The sequence below is a fragment of the Haliotis rubra genome, unplaced genomic scaffold (assembly GCF_003918875.1).
Source record: "Haliotis rubra isolate DU_JTF1 unplaced genomic scaffold, ASM391887v1 Scf284, whole genome shotgun sequence".
Lineage (NCBI taxonomy): Eukaryota > Metazoa > Mollusca > Gastropoda > Lepetellida > Haliotidae > Haliotis > Haliotis rubra.
This window is the reverse complement of record NW_025766936.1, coordinates 681,908-701,437: the sequence shown is the minus strand read 5'-3', so window position 1 is coordinate 701,437 and position 19,530 is coordinate 681,908. Positions and strand designations below refer to the sequence as shown.

The following is a 19,530-nucleotide window of genomic DNA, read 5'->3' as shown; positions in this document are numbered from 1 at the left end:
TGATCTTTATTGAAATACATGTTGTTAATACAAATATTTTACCGGTGATAAATGGAAATGTTTTCTCGTTTCTGTATTGTCTAAGTGAAACTCATGCTCTGATTACCGTATGCGTTCATGTGAAATATATAATTACTGAATTGAATTGCGTATGTTTATTGCAGGATGCTTGTTTAACGCATGCGTAGAGACCCTCAGTAAGGTGAATGTTTACAAACATCCGTGATTAAGGTCAGAGGTTAATTAGGGTGGAAATGTCTATTATTATGTGTCCCAACACACGTGCTAATGGCACACATGGACATATTCTACCAGACCGCCAGAAACGTTTCATACATATATAGTCAAACCTTTGTAATCTAAACGGTATCGTTCTTAGAAATCGTCCAGTTTAACGGGTTTCCGGAAAAAGAAATACGGCGTAATGATAATTTGTACTTGTATGATGGCGGGGTGTCCGAATTAACGGGGGTCCAGACAGATGGGAGACTTTCAAGATGGGAACCACACAGCGTGTTTCTACAGGCGCGTTGTTAGTCTTACATGGGGACATGTTTTATATGAACATTGTTTAAAGTGTCAGTAAAATTAATTATGGGTCTTTTCTCTCATCTGGATACGTTTGTGCGTGCTTTTGAAAAAAATTGTGCGTCCTTTTGAAACAGTTTTGGTTTACGGAGTTCTGTTCCGAAACATTTGACCGGTGCTTGAGATACAGTTCATTTAGACACCTATATATATATATATATATATATATATATATATATATTTATTGGTGAAGTTCGTGAAGTTCAAGGGCGGTGGGGTAGCCAAGTGGTTAAAGCGTTCGCTCGTCACGCCGAAGACTCGGATTCGATTCCCCACATGGGTACAATGTGTGAAGCCAATTTTTGGTGTCCTCCGCCGTGATATTGCTGTAATATTGCTAAAAGCGGCGTAAAAGTAAATTCACTCACTCATGAAGTTCAGCAGTGCACAGTAGTACATTTGGAAATACATCCACAAAATAATGACACAACATGCTTTTCACTTTATCTTCAGGGAGTCCATATATGTTAATGTATATGTTAAATAATATGAGTGAGTGAGTATGGTTAAATGCCGCTTTTAGCAATTTTCCAGTAATATTAGGCGGGGAACACCAGAAATTGGCTTCACACAATGTACTCATGTGAGGAATCGAACCCGGGTCTTCGGCGTGACGAGCCAACGCTTTAACCACCCCTCCACCCCGTTTAATTAGATACCCATTTCATTTTGCAAACTGTGACATAAGTATTCAACATATTACAGCGTTCACGTGACAGTATGGGAACGGTGGAAGAATGACTCCAGAAACATTCATTGGATCTGTTATTGATCATGTGTGAGTGAGTGAATTAGGTTTTACGCCGCGATCATCAATATTCGAGCAATATCACGGGACACCAGAAATGGGCTTCACACATGCCTGCGTGGGGAATCGAAACGTTTTATTGACGTTGTTATATTACAGCATCATCCCTCAGTGACATGTTTACAAATGCATAAAATCGGTGATTTACAATGTGATTAGGTTGTCTGACAAAACATCCACTTGCACAGTTTGAGATCGATTGGATCATTGGATGAAGAGATATTTACAAAAAACCGGGTCCACATGCATTTCATGCCAAACTATAGTCGCCAGTCTTGGAGTAGCCCACTCGGAATGTTTTCTGTACTGGATTCCCCAAGGGGTATCAATCAGACACAGTAAAGGACATCTGTATACCAACATTCATTTAGTACTTCATAGTACTTCACAAACACGTGTTTCCCGACTCTGCATACCTCACAGTGTTGGTGCCATTCAGCTCTACAGACATCGACCAGTACACAGTATATAGTTTAAGGCGGGGAGGATATCCACAAGCACCGAGACATGCTGTTGGCAAAGATTGTAGCCCCATGCTAACGTTACACTGGACCTTTCGTTAATTCAGGGTTAATAGTTGAAGGAGCCTAAAGGCCCTTGGTGGTGGCTACCCGCACATCATCTATGGTACATTTAGGTAATGGTAACAAGGAGGTAGACACAGGTAATGTTAACAAGGAGGTACACACAGGTGATGTTAACAAGGAGGTACAGGCATGGGGTATTGCTAACAAGGAGTTACAGTCAGGTATTGTCAACAAGGAGGTACAGGCAGGTAATGTTAACAAGGAGGTACAAACATGTGTTAATAGCTCAAGGAGCCCAAAGGAACATGAGAAGAGGACAGCTAGTGGCTACGCTCACATCATCTATGGTTCATTGAGGTTATGTTAACAAGGAATGTCAACAAGGGGGTACAAACAGGTAATGTTAACGAGGAGGTACAAGCAGGTAATGCTAACAAGGTACAAACATGTAATGCTAACAAGGAGGTAGAAACAGGTAATGTTAACAAGGACGTACAAACAGGTATTTTGGTATTTGTATTTGTATTGCCTACAGGAGGATAATGTTCATTAGAGCCTGGGGTTTTGAATATCGTTTTCCTATATTTTCAACATACGTTTCATTCATCACATATTGTTCCAGAACATTCAGTGTCATGGTCGGTTACATCGGTCCGTTCTTATCTGGACACTCACTTGTCCACGCGAATGTTGCACATCCGCGTATTGTACAACCGAAGATGGGTCGTCACAGGCAAATATAGGAGATGCTGAATATTTTCATATTCAAATTGCCACCTTAATCATGCCTGGATTAACAATCCCTGGCTTCCACTTGTCCATCTACCAATTAACTACTGGTTTCCCTTGTTATCTCATAACTGTTGTTTTTTGTTTAACATGTACATATATAGCTGTCTGTTCCTAATTGTTTCATTCACCTGACGAAGGAGTAAGAATATACTTCGAAACGTCGTGACCCAATAAAGAAGTTGACATCCATAAAATTCTTGCCTTTATCACATTTATAGAATAAAAACAAAGGCAGCTAAGAACGTCTTATACATTAAAACACATTAAAACATTTTTTGTCGATTACCTAATCATGAATGAGTCTAAGCCCAGGTCTAGTGGTCTGCTGTCACGTAACTTGTCTATAGCCTCACGGTATAGACCACGGAGAAATTCACGGACACAGATGAATATTGTACAAGCCTAGATACACAGCGACGTCAGTAGAGCTGTTGATGCAGCAACTACTGCACCCAGCGTAAACATACACATTGTACACGATGTGGTTGCAGTGAAATGTTTTCAGTCATAACGCCGTCACCCCTAAAAAATAAGTTTCCTGTAAAGCATATGTTTCTGAATAATACCTTAAACTGCATATGATTGCAGAGACTGAATAGAGAGAGAGAGAGAAGAGAGAGAGAGAAGAGAGAGAGAGAGAGAGAGAGAGAGAGAGAGAGAGAGAGAGAGAGAGAGAGAGAGAGAGAGAGAGAGAGAGAGAGAGAGAGAGAGAGCTGTTGTAAGTCCAAGTCCGTGAAGCAACACATCAGGACACTTAAGTGTTGTGTGGTATCCATCGCTATGTTGTGGTCGCTAATGTGGTGTTGATGTTCGTGTGTAGGGTGCGCCGTTACATAACACTACTTACCCCCCTCTCCCCCCAAAGCATCACCCCTCCCCTTAGCTCACTAGTGACACACATCATTCACTGCTACCCTCCCTTACAGAGATAGTTGGTGGGAAGCTTCAGCAACTTCGCTATGTTTCAGAATCAGAGGCAGGCTGTATACGCCAGGCCTACAAACACTGTCATCAAAACGGAATTAGTCCTGTGTTAAACCCCAGTGTAGCATAAGGCATACAGACAAGTACAGACTGTGTCTATGACTGGGACAGGGGATGATGCTAACACCCCCTCTTTCTCTCAGTTTCCATCGCAACATGCATCCTACAGCTTTCATTGCCATCTTGGCCGTGCTGCTGAGTGGTGCGCAGGCTCGGGACGGCGAAGGTAGGTGATGTTCACAACGCTGATGCCGGCTTGGCGTCCATGTCCTGTCTTTGTATCAGTAATCATAATATATTTCTGTAATCACTGCGTTCCGTCACCTGGTATACAAGACAAGCACGAAATCGACGGGAGAATTAAGCCCCATATTAATATTTGTTTTCCACGTTTACTGGCGTGTGTGTATTAGCAAGGCGTTTACATACGAGTCGAGGTCAGTGGACTATCAATACTACCTACTGATCTCCAACATTGCCATGACGAAGATCTTCGTCTTATGTACGTAAGTCCCCAACGACACCACGCCTAGACGGCCAGGTCACTCACTGCCCTTGACCACGCAATAAGCTGCCTTCAGAGCCACATCCTTGGTCAGAGACGTCTTCATGGCGGAACACATTGATGGTAGAAATTAATGATGCTTTTACAAGATCTAGTATTGTGTACACTCAACACACCGTGGATAGATTCATCTGGAAAGTATATGTAGAAATGTAAACTTGACACAGAGACACGTGAGATCTATTTGAATTTGTGAAATAATAGAATTACGACGATACATCTTTGCGAAATGTTTTACCCCTGTACGGATTGCTGAAGATCAGTCCTTCACGGGTAACTTATGTTTGACATTAACGTCATTGAGGTGTGTTTGACATTAACGTCATTGAGGTGTGTTTGCCATTAACGTCATTGAAGTGTGTTTGACATTAACGTCATTGAGATATGTTTGACATTAACGTCATTGAGGTGTGTTTGACATAAACGTCATTGAGATGTGTTTGACATTAACGTCATTGAGGTGTGTTTGACATTAACGTCATTGAGGTGTGTTTGACATTAACGTCATTGAGATGTGTTTGACATTAACGTCATTGAGGTGTGTTTGACATTAACGTCACTGAGGTGTGTTTGACATTAACGTCATTGAAGTGTGTTTGACATTAATGTCATTGAGGTGTGTTTGACATTAACGTCATTGAGGTGTGTTTGACATTAACGTCATTGAGATGTGTTTGACACCAACACCATTGGGTCATATATGACCCAACAATGTTTGATACAGACATACAGGAGAGATCAAAGGTGATGCATATCTTACACAGCTATATTTATAGGTGACAAAAACATAGGTGAGGGAGTATTGTAGATAACCAGAGTCCACAAAGTTTACCCACAATGCCTTTCTTCTGACTAGACTGGAATGACATTCGGTTGGTCGGGGCACGAAGTCCGTACAAGGGGCGTGTGGAGGTCAAGGTCAACGGACGCTGGGGCAGTGTCTGTGACGACGACTGGTCCGTCTACGATGCGGTAGTGGCGTGTCGTCAGCTTGGCTTCAGCGGCCTCGCAAAGGCACAACCTGGAGTAAGTCCTACCCTATGTTCAACCTGGAGTAAGTCCTACCCTATGTTCAACCTGGAGTAAGTCCTACCCTATGTTCAACCTGGAGTAAGTCCTACCCTATGTTCAACCTGGAGTAAGTCCTACCCTATGTTCAACCTGGAGTAAGTCCTACCTTATGTTCAACCTGGAGTAAGTCCTACCCTATGTTCAACCTGGAGTAAGTCCTACTCTATGTTCAACCTGGAGTAAGTCCTACCCTATGTTCAACCCGGAATAAGTCCCACCCTATGTTCAACCTGGAATAAGTCCCACCCTATGTTCAACCTGGAGTAAGTCCTACCCTATGTTCAACCTGGTTGGGTGGATGGTGTGTGTGTGGTGTGTGTGTGTGTGTGTGTGTGTGTGTGTGTGTGTGTGTGTGTGTGTGTGTGTGTGTGTGTGTGTGTGTGTGTGTGTGTGTGTGGTGTGTGTGTGTGTGTGTGAAATGGGAATGGTGTGTGTGGTAAGGGGGGGGGGGGGGAGGTGTTGATATGAGACAAGCGGAAACGATGATATACAAATATAGTCGTTTGGTTACTCCTTTCTCACCATGCCAAGATAGAGCTAGCTGTCTTTATGTTCTTCCTAATTCATCTAATAAAAATAACGTCGCGCCTTTAAAATCAGTACGTCAACGTACTCTCACTGTTAAGATGTTAAGAACACTGAAAGTGTTTATCTATCTCCTCCATACCCTTTCAGTTCAAATGTTCAGTATATGCTGCAAGCATTGCTACTAACCTGAGGTTGGTCTTTATACGGATGTATCGCTATCTATGACAGTGTAGCAGCCTCAAGTTAGCTGATGGGCATATGGTAGAGCTGATGGGCATATAGTGAATAACGAACCCTCTGCTAGCACGTTATTCCTTATTCGAAAAACGAACAACAAATAACGAACCCGCTGCTAACATCCGGGTGCCTGACAGTGTCAGGTATGTGATACATGATGTCAACAACCGGGCGTTCATTAGAACCGATATATATTCCTTACCATTTTCTCTGGTCATTTGCATACGAATGTAACCACACCAATCTCTCCTAGGGGACGTACGGCGAGGGGACCGGCCCCGTCTTCCACACCAAACTCAAGTGCACGGGGAACGAGTCACGCTTGTCCGACTGTCACGGGCAACATGGTATGACATTACTGATTATATTATATATATCACATCCGATTGTCACGGGCAACATGGTATGACATTACTGATTATATTACATATATCACATATCTGCACATTATGAATACACATCAATGCGGGCTGTAGTCAACAATATAACAAGATACATTTGTGAAATAATTCTTTGGAGAAACAGTTCCTTTATAACAACGAGTACGACGTTTTGCCGTAGATACTAACACTGTTATCAAACAGGAACATGGCTCAATCCTGCTTGTTGGTAATACCAACGTCTAAAAAGTAAACACTATAACAGTTATATCCAGACCGTCTACACAGTAGTCAAGGCTTCAGTCGGCAATATGAGATGCTATAACACGACATGAAACACAATAACAGTTATATCCAGACTGTCTACACAGTAGTCAAGGCTTCAGTCGGCAATATGAGTGCTATATCACGATATGAAACACAATAACAGTTATATCCAGACCGTCTACACAGTAGTCAAGGCTTCGGTCCTCAATATGAGAGCTATATCACGACATGAAACACAATAACAGTTATATTCAGACCGTCTACACAATAGTCAAGGCTTCAGTTGGTAATATGAGAGCTATATCACGACATGAAACACAATAACAGCTATATCCCGACCGTCTACACAGTAGTCAAGGCTTCAGTTGTCAATATGAGAGCTATATCACGACATGAAACACAATAACAGTTATATCCCGACCGTCTACACAGTAGTCAAGGCTTCGGTCGTCAATATGAGGGCTATATGACGACATGAAACACAATAACAGTTATATCCCGACCGTCTACACAGTAGTCAAGGCTTCGGTCGTCAATATGAGAGCTATATCACGACATGAAACACAATAACAGTTATATCCCGACCGTCTACACAGTAGTCAAGGCTTCAGTCCTCAATATGAGAGCTATATCACGACATGAAACACAATAACAGTTATATTCAGACCGTCTACACAATAGTCAAGGCTTCAGTCGGTAATATGAGAGCTATATCACGACATGAAACACAATAACAGTTATATCCCGACCGTCTACACAGTAGTCAAGGCTTCAGTTGTCAATATGAGAGCTATATCACGACATGAAACACAATAACAGTTATATCCCGACCGTCTACACAGTAGTCAAGGCTTCGGTCGTCAATATGAGAGCTATATCACGACATGAAACACAATAACAGTTATATCCCGACCGTCTACACAGTAGTCAAGGCTTCGGTCGTCAATATGAGAGCTATATCACGACATGAAACACAATAACAGTTATATCCCGACCGTCTACACAGTAGTCAAGGCTTTGGTCGTCAATATGAGAGCTATATCACGACATGAAACACAATAACAGTTATATCCCGACCGTCTACACAGTAGTCAAGGCTTCAGTCGTCAATATGAGAGCTATATCACGACATGAAACACAATAACAGTTATATCCAGACCGTCTACACAGTAGTAAAGGTTTCAGTCGGCAATATGAGAGCTATATCACGACATGAAACACAATAACAGTTACATCCCGACCGTCTACACAGTAGTCAAGGCTTCGGTCGTCAATATGAGAGCTATATCACGATATGAAACACAATAACAGTTATATCCCGACCGTCTACACAGTAGTCAAGGCTTCGGTCGTCAATATGAGGGCTATATCACGACATGAAACACAATAACAGTTATATCCCGACCGTCTACACAGTAGTCAAGGCTTCGGTCGTCAATATGAGAGCTATATCACGACATGAAACACAATAACAGTTATATCCAGACCGTCTACACAGTAGTCAAGGCTTCCGTCGGCAATATGAGAGCTATAACACGACATGAAACACAATAACAGTTATATCCCGACCGTCTACACAGTAGTCAAGGCTTCAGTCGGCAATATGAAACACAATAACAGTTATATCCAGACCGTCTACACAGTAGTCAAGGCTTCGGTCGGCAATATGAGCTATATCTATAACGACATGAAACACAATAACAGTTATATCCCGACCGTCTACACAGTAGTCAAGGCTTCGGTCGGCAATATGAGAGCTATATCACGACATGAAACACAATAACAGTTATATCCCGACCGTCTACACAGTAGTCAAGGCTTTGGTCGGTCAATATGAGAGCTATATCACGACATGAAACACAATAACAGTTATATCCCGACCGTCTACACAGTAGTCAAGGCTTTGGTCCGGCTATATCGACATGAAACACAATAACACAGTTATATCCCCGACCGTCTACACAGTAGTCAAGGCTTCGGTCGGCAATATGAGAGCTATATAACGACATGAAACACAATAACAGTTATATCCCGACCGTCTACACAGTAGTCAAGGCTTTGGTCGTCAATATGAGAGCTATATCACGACATGAAACACAATAACAGTTATATCCCGACCGTCTACACAGTAGTCAAGGCTTCGGTCGTCAATATGAGAGCTATATCACGACATGAAACACAATAACAGTTATATCCCGACCGTCTACACAGTAGTCAAGGCTTCGGTCGTCAATATGAGAGCTATATCACGACATGAAACACAATAACAGTTATATCCAGACCGTCTACACAGTAGTCAAGGCTTCGGTCGGCAATATGAGAGCTATATCACGACATGAAACACAATAACAGTTATATTCCGACCGTCTACACAGTAGTCAAGGCTTCGGTCGGCAATATGAGAGCTATATCACGACATGAAACACAATAACAGTTATATCCCGACCGTCTACACAGTAGTCAAGGCTTTGGTCGGCAATATGAGAGCTATATCACGACATGAAACACAATAACAGTTATATCCCGACCGTCTACACAGTAGTCAAGGTCGTCAATATGAGAGAGCTATATCACGACATGAAACACAATAACAGTTATATCCCGACCGCAGTATAGGCTTCAGTCGACATCAATATGACACAATAACAGTTATATTATATCCCGACCGTCTACACAGTAGTCAAGGCTTCAGTCGTCAATATGAGAGCTATATCACGACATGAAACACAATAACAGTTATATCCCGACCGTCTACACAGTAGTCAAGGCTTCGGTCGTCAATATGAGAGCTATATCACGACATGAAACACAATAACAGTTATATCCGATCGTCTACACCGAGGCCGTCTAATATGAGAGTAGTCAAGGTTATATCCGACCGTTCACAGTAGTCAAGGCTTCGGTCGTCAATATGAGAGCTATATCACGACATGAAACACAATAACAGTTATATCCCGACCGTCTACTATATCACGACATGAAACACAATAAGTAGTCAAGGCTTAGTCGTCAATATGAGAGAGCTATATCACGACATGAAACACAATAACAGTTATATCCCGACCGTCTACACAGTAGTCAAGGCTTCGGTCGTCAATATGAGAGCTATATCACGACATGAAACACAATAACAGTTATATCCCGACCGTCACACAGTAGTCAAGGCTTCGGTCGGCAATATGAGCGATCACGATGAAACACAATAACAGTTATATCCCGACCGTCTACACAGTAGTCAAGGCTTCAGTCAATAGGCTTAACACGACATCACAATATGAGACCGCTATATCAACTTCATGAAACACAATAACAGTTATATCCCGACCGTCTACACACGTAGTAGTCAAGGCTTCGGTCGGCAATATGACGCTACACGGTAAGGCTTCACGGCAATATGAAACACAATAACAGTTATATCCGACCGTCTACAGTAGTCAGGTAGTCATGAGGCTTCACGTCATCAATATGAGAGCTATATACACGGTACATGAAACACAATAACAGTTATATCCCGACCGTCTACACAGTAGTCAAGGCTTTGGTCGGCAATATGAGAGCTATATCACGACATGAAACACAATACAACAAGTTATATCCCGACCGTCTACACAGTAGTCAAGGCTTTGGTCGGCTTTGGTCGTCAATATGAGAGCTATATCGACGACATGAAACACAATAACAGTTATATCCCGACCGTCTACACAGTAGTCAAGTCGGCAATATGAGAGCTAATCACGGCAGTTATTGGTCCGTCTACACAATAGGCTTTGGTCGTCAGAGCTATATAACGACATGCTATATCACGACATGAAACACAATAACAGTTATATCCCGACCGTCTACACAGTAGTCAAGGCTTTGGTCGTCAATATGAGAGCTATATCACGACATGAAACACAATAACAGTTATATCCCGACCGTCTACACAGTAGTCAAGGCTTTGGTCGGCAATAGGCTATATGACGACATGAAACACAATAACAATATCCCGAGTCAAGGCTTTGGCTATATGAGGAGCTATATGACGACATGAAACACAATAACAGTTATATCCCGACCGTCTACAGTAGTCAAGGCTTTCAGTCGGTATATAAGAGAGCTATATAACGACACGACACGAAACAATAACAGTTATATCCCGACCGTCTACACAGTAGTCAAGGCTTTGGTCGGCAATATGAGAGCTATATCACGACATGAAACACAATAACAGTTATATCCCGACCGTCTACACAGTAGTCAAGGCTTTGGTCGGCAATATGAGAGCTATATCACGACATGAAACACAATAACAGTTATATCCCGACCGTCTACACAGTAGTCAAGGCTTTGGTCGTCAATATGAGAGCTTTGGTCCTCAATATATGACGACATGAAACACAATAACAGTTATATCCCGACCGTCTACACAGTAGTCAAGGCTTCAGTCGGTAATATGAGAGCTATATAACGACATGAAACAATAACAGTTATATCCCGACCGTCTACACAGTAGTCAAGGCTTTGGTCGGCAATATGAGAGCTATATCACGACATGAAACACAATAACAGTTATATCCCGACCGTCTACACAATAGTCAAGGCTTCAGTCGTCAATATGAGCGCTATATCACGACATGAAACCCACAGCCTACACAACTGTTAACATTGCATATTTTCAACCACACGGACCACAATGTTTACGTGGCTCATTCACGCCCGGTAATGTTCATGACGGTGTCTGCAGGTGTATGACATAGAGACACAATTTGTGTTTATTGTCCACAGATCCTGCAGTCATTGACTGTTCTCACCAGGAAGACGCTGGTCTCACCTGCACCACCCCTCAACCCAGGTTAACAGGTATATAGATTATGTCATGTTCACAGGCAGATAGATCACGGCATGTTCAACATGTAGATAAATCACGGCATGTTCAGAGGTAGATAGATGACGTCATGTTCACAGGCAGATAGATCACGGCTGTTCACAGGTAGATAGATCACAGCATGTTCACATGTAGATAAATCACGGCATGTTCAGAGGTAGATAGATGACGTCATGTTCACAGGTAGATAGATCACGGCATGTTCACAGGTAGATAGATCACGGCATGTTCACAGGTAGATAGATCACGGCATGTTCACAGGTAGATAGATTGACGGCATGTTCACAGGTAGATAGATAACGTCATGTTCACAGGTAGATAGATAACGTCATGTTCACAGGTAGATAACGTCATGTTCACAGGTAGATAGATAACGTCATGTTCACAGGTAGATAGATAACGTCATGTAGATCACGTCATGTTCACAGGTAGATAGATGACGTCATGTTCACAGGTAGATAGATGACGTCATGTTCACAGGTAGATAGATGAACGTCATGTTCACACATCATGTTCACAGGTAGATAGATGACGTCATGTTCACAGGTTCACAGGTAGATAGATAACGTTCAAGTTCACAGGTAGATAGATAACGTCATGTTCACAGGTAGATAGATAGATGACGTCATGTTCACGTCAGGTGTTCACAGGTAGATAGATGACGTCAGAGATAACGTAGATAACGTCATGTTCACGGTAGATAGATGACGTCATGTTCGTAGAGGTAGATAGGTAGATGACGTCATCATGTTTCATGTTCACAGGTAGATAGATAACGTCATGTTCACAGGTAGATAGATGACGTCATGTTCACAGGTAGATAGATAACGTCATGTTCACAGGTAGATAGAGATCATGTTCACGTCATGTTCACAGGATAGATAGATAACGTCATGTTCACAGGTAGATAGATGACGTCAACAGGTAGAATAGATGACGTCATGTTCACAGGTAGATAGATGACGTCACGTCATGTTCACAGGTAGATAGATAACGTCATGTTCACAGGTAGATAGATGACGTCATGTTCACAGGTAGATAGATGACGTCATGTTCACAGGTAGATAGATGACGTCATGTTCACAGGTAGATAGATGACGTCATGTTCACAGGTAGATAGATAACGTCATGTTCACAGGTAGATAGATGACGTCATGTTCACAGGTAGATAGATGACGTCATGTTCACAGGTAGATATGTTACGCCATGTTCACAGGTAGATATGTTACGTCATGTTCACAGGTAGATAGATGACGTCATGTTCACAGGTAGATAGATAACGTCATGTTCACAGGTAGATAGATGACGTCATGTTCACAGGTAGATAGATAACATCATGTTCACAGGTAGATAGATAACGTCATGTTCACATGTAGATAGATGACGTCATGTTCACAGGTAGATATGTTACGCCATGTTCACAGGTAGATATGTTACGTCATGTTAACAGGTAGATAGATGACGTCATGTTCAGAGGTAGATATGTTACGCCATGTTCACAGGTAGATATGTTACGCCATGTTCACAGGTAGATAGATGACGTCATGTCCACAGGTAGATAGATCACGTCATGTTCACAGGTAGATAGATAACGTCATGTTCACAGGTAGATATGTTACGTCATGTTCACAGGTAGATAGATGACGTCATGTTCACTGGTAGATATGTTACGCCATGTTCACAGGTAGATATGTTACGCCATGTTCACTGGTAGATAGACTGAGTAAATCCCGAAAACGTGATCATGTTCAGACTTGACGTTTGTTCAAATGTTTACTGATATTCAAGTCATCTTATTGCCCAAGCTTTATACAGTAAGTGAGTGAGTGATGTTAGTTTTACGCCGCACTCAGCAATATCCCAGCTATATGGCGGCGGTCTGTAAATAATCGAGTCTGGACCAGACAATCCAGTGATCAACAGCATGAGCATCGATCTGCGCAATTGAGAACCGATGACATGTGCCAACCAAGTCAGCGAAACTGACCACCCGATCCCGTCTATACAGTATGATGTCAGTCATGTGTCCACTGGGTTAATGGCTCCTCTACTGTGACTGCCAGTCCTCTCTGTATTTCTGTACTGACGTCGATCTGTCTCCATCCTCCAGCCACAAACTGCAGCGCCAACCAGTTCCTGTGTCGGCGGAAGAATACATGCGTGCCGCGGAGGTGGATGTGTGATGGGGACAATGACTGTGACGACAACACCGATGAGTCTGATGTCATGTGCGCATGTCAGTAGTTCTCCTTTTTTGTATATATATATATATGTACTTTTATATATACACTCTCTCAAAAAAGAAACGCAACCCCTGTTTTTTTTGGTAATGTTTATATCAATTTTAACTGGTTATTACATTTGTATTTTTAAAGATAATGCCATGAAATTTGACATGGTGAACCTTAGGTCAGCACGGTATAAGGTAACAGTTAATGCAGGTCAGTATCGAACTCTCAATTTACGCTAGGGGGCGTTGTCTTCAGTATCTCGTTGTAGAGCCAGGAGCTCTAATCACAGCAGTGCACCTCCTCGGAACAGAACGAATCAGACGGCGGATGTTTTCCTGGGGGGATTGCTCTCCACTCTTCCTGGAGTGCTGCGGCCAGTTCAACCAACGTGTGCGGTTGTGGTGTACGTGCACGAACACGACGATCCAGCTGGTCCCACAGATGTTCGATAGGATTGATGTCTGGCGATCTGGAGGTCCACGGCGTCACGTTGGCGTTTGAATTCTGTAGGAATGCCACTGTTGCACGAGCTGTATGAGGGCGGGCATTGTCATGTTGAAACAACTCCCTCTGTTGGTCGATTATCGGCAGAAGATGTGGCTGTAAGACGTCATCAATGTACCGTTGTGCCGTCAAATTGCCACGAATGATGACCAAGTCTGACCGTTGGTTGTAAGACATGGCTCCCCATACCATGATGCTTCCTCCTCCAAATCTGTCGACCTGTCGAACGCAGTTCGGTGCAAAACGTTCATTTGCTCGTCTATAGACACGTTGTCTACCGTCACGTCGTTGAAGAAGAAAACGAGACTCGTCACTAAACCAGACTCTTCTCCAGTTTCTTAGGGTCCATCTCCTTACGTTAGTACACCACCTGAGACGTTGGCGTCGATGTTGGCGTTTCAAGACGGGCCCAACAACTGGTCTTCTTGCACGTAAATTTGCCTCATGTAAACGGTTCCTGATGGTTTGGGCCGATACTCTCCTCAAACCTGGCACCTGTGTTGCAGTGATGGTGGGTGTGGCATGCCGATTACGTAGGTGGCTGAGTCGAATAAAGCGATCCTGAGCGGGTGTGGTGATCCTAGGTCTACCACTCCTGGGACGATCTTCAATTGCATGGAACTGTGTGTAACGATTCCAAAGTCGTGAGATTGTTGTTTTGTGTACGTTTAGATGACGGGCAACTGTTCCAAAGCTTTCCCCGGCCTCAATGCGACCAATGGCAATATTTCGATTTGCTGTACTCAAACGGGGCATTTTCGAACTTGATTTGCAGAGCAAATTATGAGAGAAAAATTACAAACTACGCGTGCTTTTAAAACCCTCTACATGAACTGTGTTTTCAACGATTTGCACGTGCAACAGGCTTTTAGCATTTTGTACATGACAATTTCGCACTTTCTCAAATAACACGGATACAAAGGTCATCATGTGTGAAAATGGTTCCGTTTGGGAGCTTATACTGATCAGATGGGAACGTATTAACAGTATTTTGAAGAAAATTCTAATTTACATTCACCATCTTTATTCTAGAAATGATGTCAGATATTTAGATAGGGGTTGCGTTTCTTTTTTGAGAGAGTGTATGTCATATTTTGTCATCATACAATGCATAAAGGGACATTTAAAGGGTGTTAATTTATTTTCAGCATACGGATTGCAGTTGTTCCTGCAGTTACATACATATTGTCCGGTTATATACATATTGTCCGGTTACATACATATTGTCCGGTTATATACATATTGTCCGGTTACATACAGAGTCCAAAATGTCCAGGCCCAGTGCTTGAACCTGTACACGAACGTCATTGTTGGCGTAACGGCATGGGTATACAATGACTTATAGAAAACGGTCAAATGTAACATTGGGATTATTTGGGATTACTTGTTCTCAGGAAAGTATTGATTCTAGAACTTTTGGTGGTTGAGTCCCATTCGGGAATCGAACCTACACTCTCAGAGTGAAGAACCTAATCGCCATCACAAAAAGTCAACAACACAACCCACTTAACCTGAAAATGGTCTGACAACGTACTTTGTGAACGCCTTTGACAAGAGTGAGTGAGTGAATTTAATTTCACACCGTTTTTAGCAATATTCCAGCAATGTCACGGCTGGGGCCACCAGAAACGGGCTTTACACATTGTACCCATGTGGGGAATCGAACCCGGGCCTTCGGCGTGATCATGAGGAGCGAACGCTTTAACCACTAGGCTACCCCACCGTCCCCTTTGACAAGAGTAAACTGGCATAGCTCCCTCGGCCGAAAGGTATGACTACATAATGCCTTCTAGAAAGTGCTGAAATGTAACATATGTACATACTGTTCTGAGAACGTGTAGCTCCAGATATAACATATGTTTGTATAACGGGATTCATGTATATGGCCGACTGACTCTGTCCTGTAAATGCCTCGGTGTTCAGAGATCTCTATGTCCTCACCCCCAGCTCCGACCGACCTGCTGCTCAGTGTCCACAGTGTACGTTTGGCCGATGGAAACACGCCCTCTAGCGGTCGAGTGGAACTCTATTTCTCTGGAAGTTGGGGCACCGTCTGTGACGACAACTTCGACATGAAAGCCGCAACTGTTGTGTGCATGCAGCTGGGCTACAGGTAAAAGATGGTGGCTACATACGGAGATAGTCAAATAGGACGTGGCTGTTCTTTGTTGGTGGGAATTACCTCTACTTGAACATGCTGCAGCAATGGCAATGTATTTATTGGACATGACGGACATGAATGCGTCCAGCATGATGGACGTTGTTTGAGATAGCCGCGACAAAGATGACTTCAGCTGTTGTAATTTGACCGTGTTTTCGTCGATGTGTCTTGTATATAGTATGAATCAGACAGTAAAACTCGTTCGCTACGTCGCGTTACTTTATTCCATCAGTATATCTATGAGGGTCACATTTACGTGTATTTAGTGTCCAGACATACAGAGTTGACACTGTGTGGAGCTTGGTCTCTATATCTCACGTTAGATATAGCACCAGTTCAGATCCTTGTTCTGTCACGCAGGGCTGCCGAGGCCTACAACACAAGACTTCCGGGCCAGGGCAAGATATGGTTAGACCAGGTCACTTGTCGAGGCACAGAGGCGTCCATCGTCAGCTGCTCTAGGAATCCGTATGTTGACAGTTGCTATAACACAGGCTTAATTAACATGGAGGGTCTGTGGGGTAGCACCATGGCTCTAAGGTTTCACTATCCTGGGTTCGATTCCCCAAGTGGCTACAATATTTGAAGTCCATTTCTGGGATCCACGCCGCCATATTGCTGAATTATTGTTTTAGCTGGACAAACCAGTCACTGGCGGGGAAACAAATGTAAACTTTAGTTTTTCTATTTGCTTGACTGTTGGCGTGACCGATGACGTTTGTATATCTGAGGTTTGGATCACACGACTGTAGCCACAAGGAGGACGTCAGCGTCGTCTGTGCCGACAACAACACCTCCCACCACGACCGTACACCTGTACTCACTACCACCGGATCGCCAAAAGGTAAAGTTACCCAAATGTAGTCCAGCGCATTCTTTGGAAAAAACCATCATGAATTAAAACAGCATTATGTGTGGACATGCGTAGTGTTGGTGCTTCCCTACTTCACTTTACTTTGAAAGTGAAAGACGTCGGCGAAAGTGAGATAAATCCCTCCAGCATTACAAAAGTGTATCAACGAGGAAACGGATTATACTAAAATATAAACTTTGAATGTCTATAGATCACGTGAGGCTGCAAACATATCAATCATGTTTCAACCCGTAGATGTAATGTACAGGAAGTCTACAGGAAGTGTACAGAGACGCACAGGAAGTGACCAGGTGTAATTCTAGACGGTATCACAACTTAATCTTCACTATAATTGCAGTGTGCGGAACGTCGGTATTTACGACGACACTGTTTGACGTACCAGCTGGTCACATGACCAAGAAGGGGGCGTGGCCATGGCAAGCTTCACTGCGCGTGACGACAGACTACAGCCACACACACCACACCTGTAGCGGTGCCCTGATCTCTCCACAGTGGGTCCTCACAGCAGCAGGGTGCTTCAGCAGGTGACCAACACAGCTGCATGAGTTCTTCATGATGATGATGAGGGTGATCTGTATAATGATCTATGAATGGTGACAGCCATCTGAAACTAAATTAAAACTAAATTACAAATCTGAAATGTAACGGAGAGATTTACAGACAATATGCAAACTGGAGTAGTTTCTTCTAAACGTGAGATATAATATGTGCTACTTTGCATAAACATGACGGCACAATGTCTAGTACACCGGTATAAACAACCACTGGTTGCTTTACCGCCACCAACCTTTGAAATCGTGTATATTTGCATTGTCATATTTGGTATCTTCCCATAAGACACACCTCCCAAAAGACAGACCTCTTAAAACAACATATTTTACGGTTGGTTGCATAAGGCTTAATGAAGCTGTACCCTTGATAATAATGGTATGTGCCCAGATAAAAAAGACAGAATTAGGTATTAACTATAGTTTTATCAATTCATGTAATGAATTATGATTTTTAAGTTAAGACATATTGCATCAACAGATTCAACACATATGTACATCAGCATCTATTTGCCAGATCACATTTCCTTATGAATATTATCAAAATAAATAATTTATATACATGTACCTATCAAACATATGAGACCAAGCACCATATTATTTTACATCACATGTCAGATAAGAGCACAGATAACATTTATTAGAAAGTCACTTGAACATCATCAATTTCTCCTTTCACCTTGCTCTTGGCATACAGGTAGCCATCTAGAAGGTTGATCGGAAAAAAATCATGGGAAAATTAACTATACTAAAACATGTTTATGCTGAATTATATGAATACTATTTCACTTTCATCTGCAGTAATAAAAACATCCTGTTCTCCAGTTATTTGCAAAAACTAATTCAACAACATGTCAATAAACTTATTGAGGACCAGCTTGGTATCTTTATGAAATTGTTGATATTATATGTGCACCCGCTACCATACGTGCAGTGTCCATATACACCCACATCTAAATACACAGTGTCCATATACACCCACCTCTAAATACACAGTGTCTACATACGACCGCCTTTATATACACAGTGTCCATATACACCCACATCTAAATACACAGTGTCCATATACACCCACCTCTAAATACACAGTGTCTACATACGACCTCCTTTATATACACAGTGTCCATATACACCTAAATACACAGTGTCTCATATATACACAGTGTCCACATACACCCGCATCTATATACACAGTGTCCATATACACCCACCTCTAAATACACAGTGTCCATATACACCCGCATCTATATACACAGTGTCCATATACACCCACCTCTAAATACACAGTGTCCATATACACCCGCATCTATATACACAGTGACTACATACGACCTCCTTTATATACACAGTGTCCATATACACCCGCATATATATACACAGTGTCTACATACGACCGCCTTTATATTCACAGTGTCCATATACACCCACCTCTAAATACACAGTGTCTACATACGACCGCCTTTATCTACACAGTGTCTACATACGACCGCCTTTATCTACACAGTGTCTACATACGACCGCCTTTATATTCACAGTGTCCATATACACCCACCTCTAAATACACAGTGTCTACATACGACCGCCTTTATCTACACAGT

General features: G+C 42.5%; 1 protein-coding gene across 1 annotated transcript in view; it reads left to right on the top strand.

Annotated features, from left to right (window-relative positions):
* The first annotated feature begins 3,769 nt into the window (after window positions 1–3,769).
* The window catches only part of LOC124281448, a 30,771-nt gene continuing 15,010 nt past the window's right edge, over window positions 3,770–19,530 (top strand). The window contains exons 1-9 of the mRNA XM_046717496.1: window positions 3,770–3,925; window positions 5,121–5,290; window positions 6,354–6,447; window positions 11,515–11,589; window positions 13,725–13,850; window positions 16,297–16,462; window positions 16,871–16,978; window positions 17,242–17,354; window positions 17,722–17,908. Of these exons, the coding sequence (XP_046573452.1) occupies window positions 3,814–3,925; window positions 5,121–5,290; window positions 6,354–6,447; window positions 11,515–11,589; window positions 13,725–13,850; window positions 16,297–16,462; window positions 16,871–16,978; window positions 17,242–17,354; window positions 17,722–17,908 (1,151 nt within the window). The 5' untranslated portion in view covers window positions 3,770–3,813. The remainder of the gene's footprint in view (window positions 3,926–5,120; window positions 5,291–6,353; window positions 6,448–11,514; window positions 11,590–13,724; window positions 13,851–16,296; window positions 16,463–16,870; window positions 16,979–17,241; window positions 17,355–17,721; window positions 17,909–19,530) is intronic.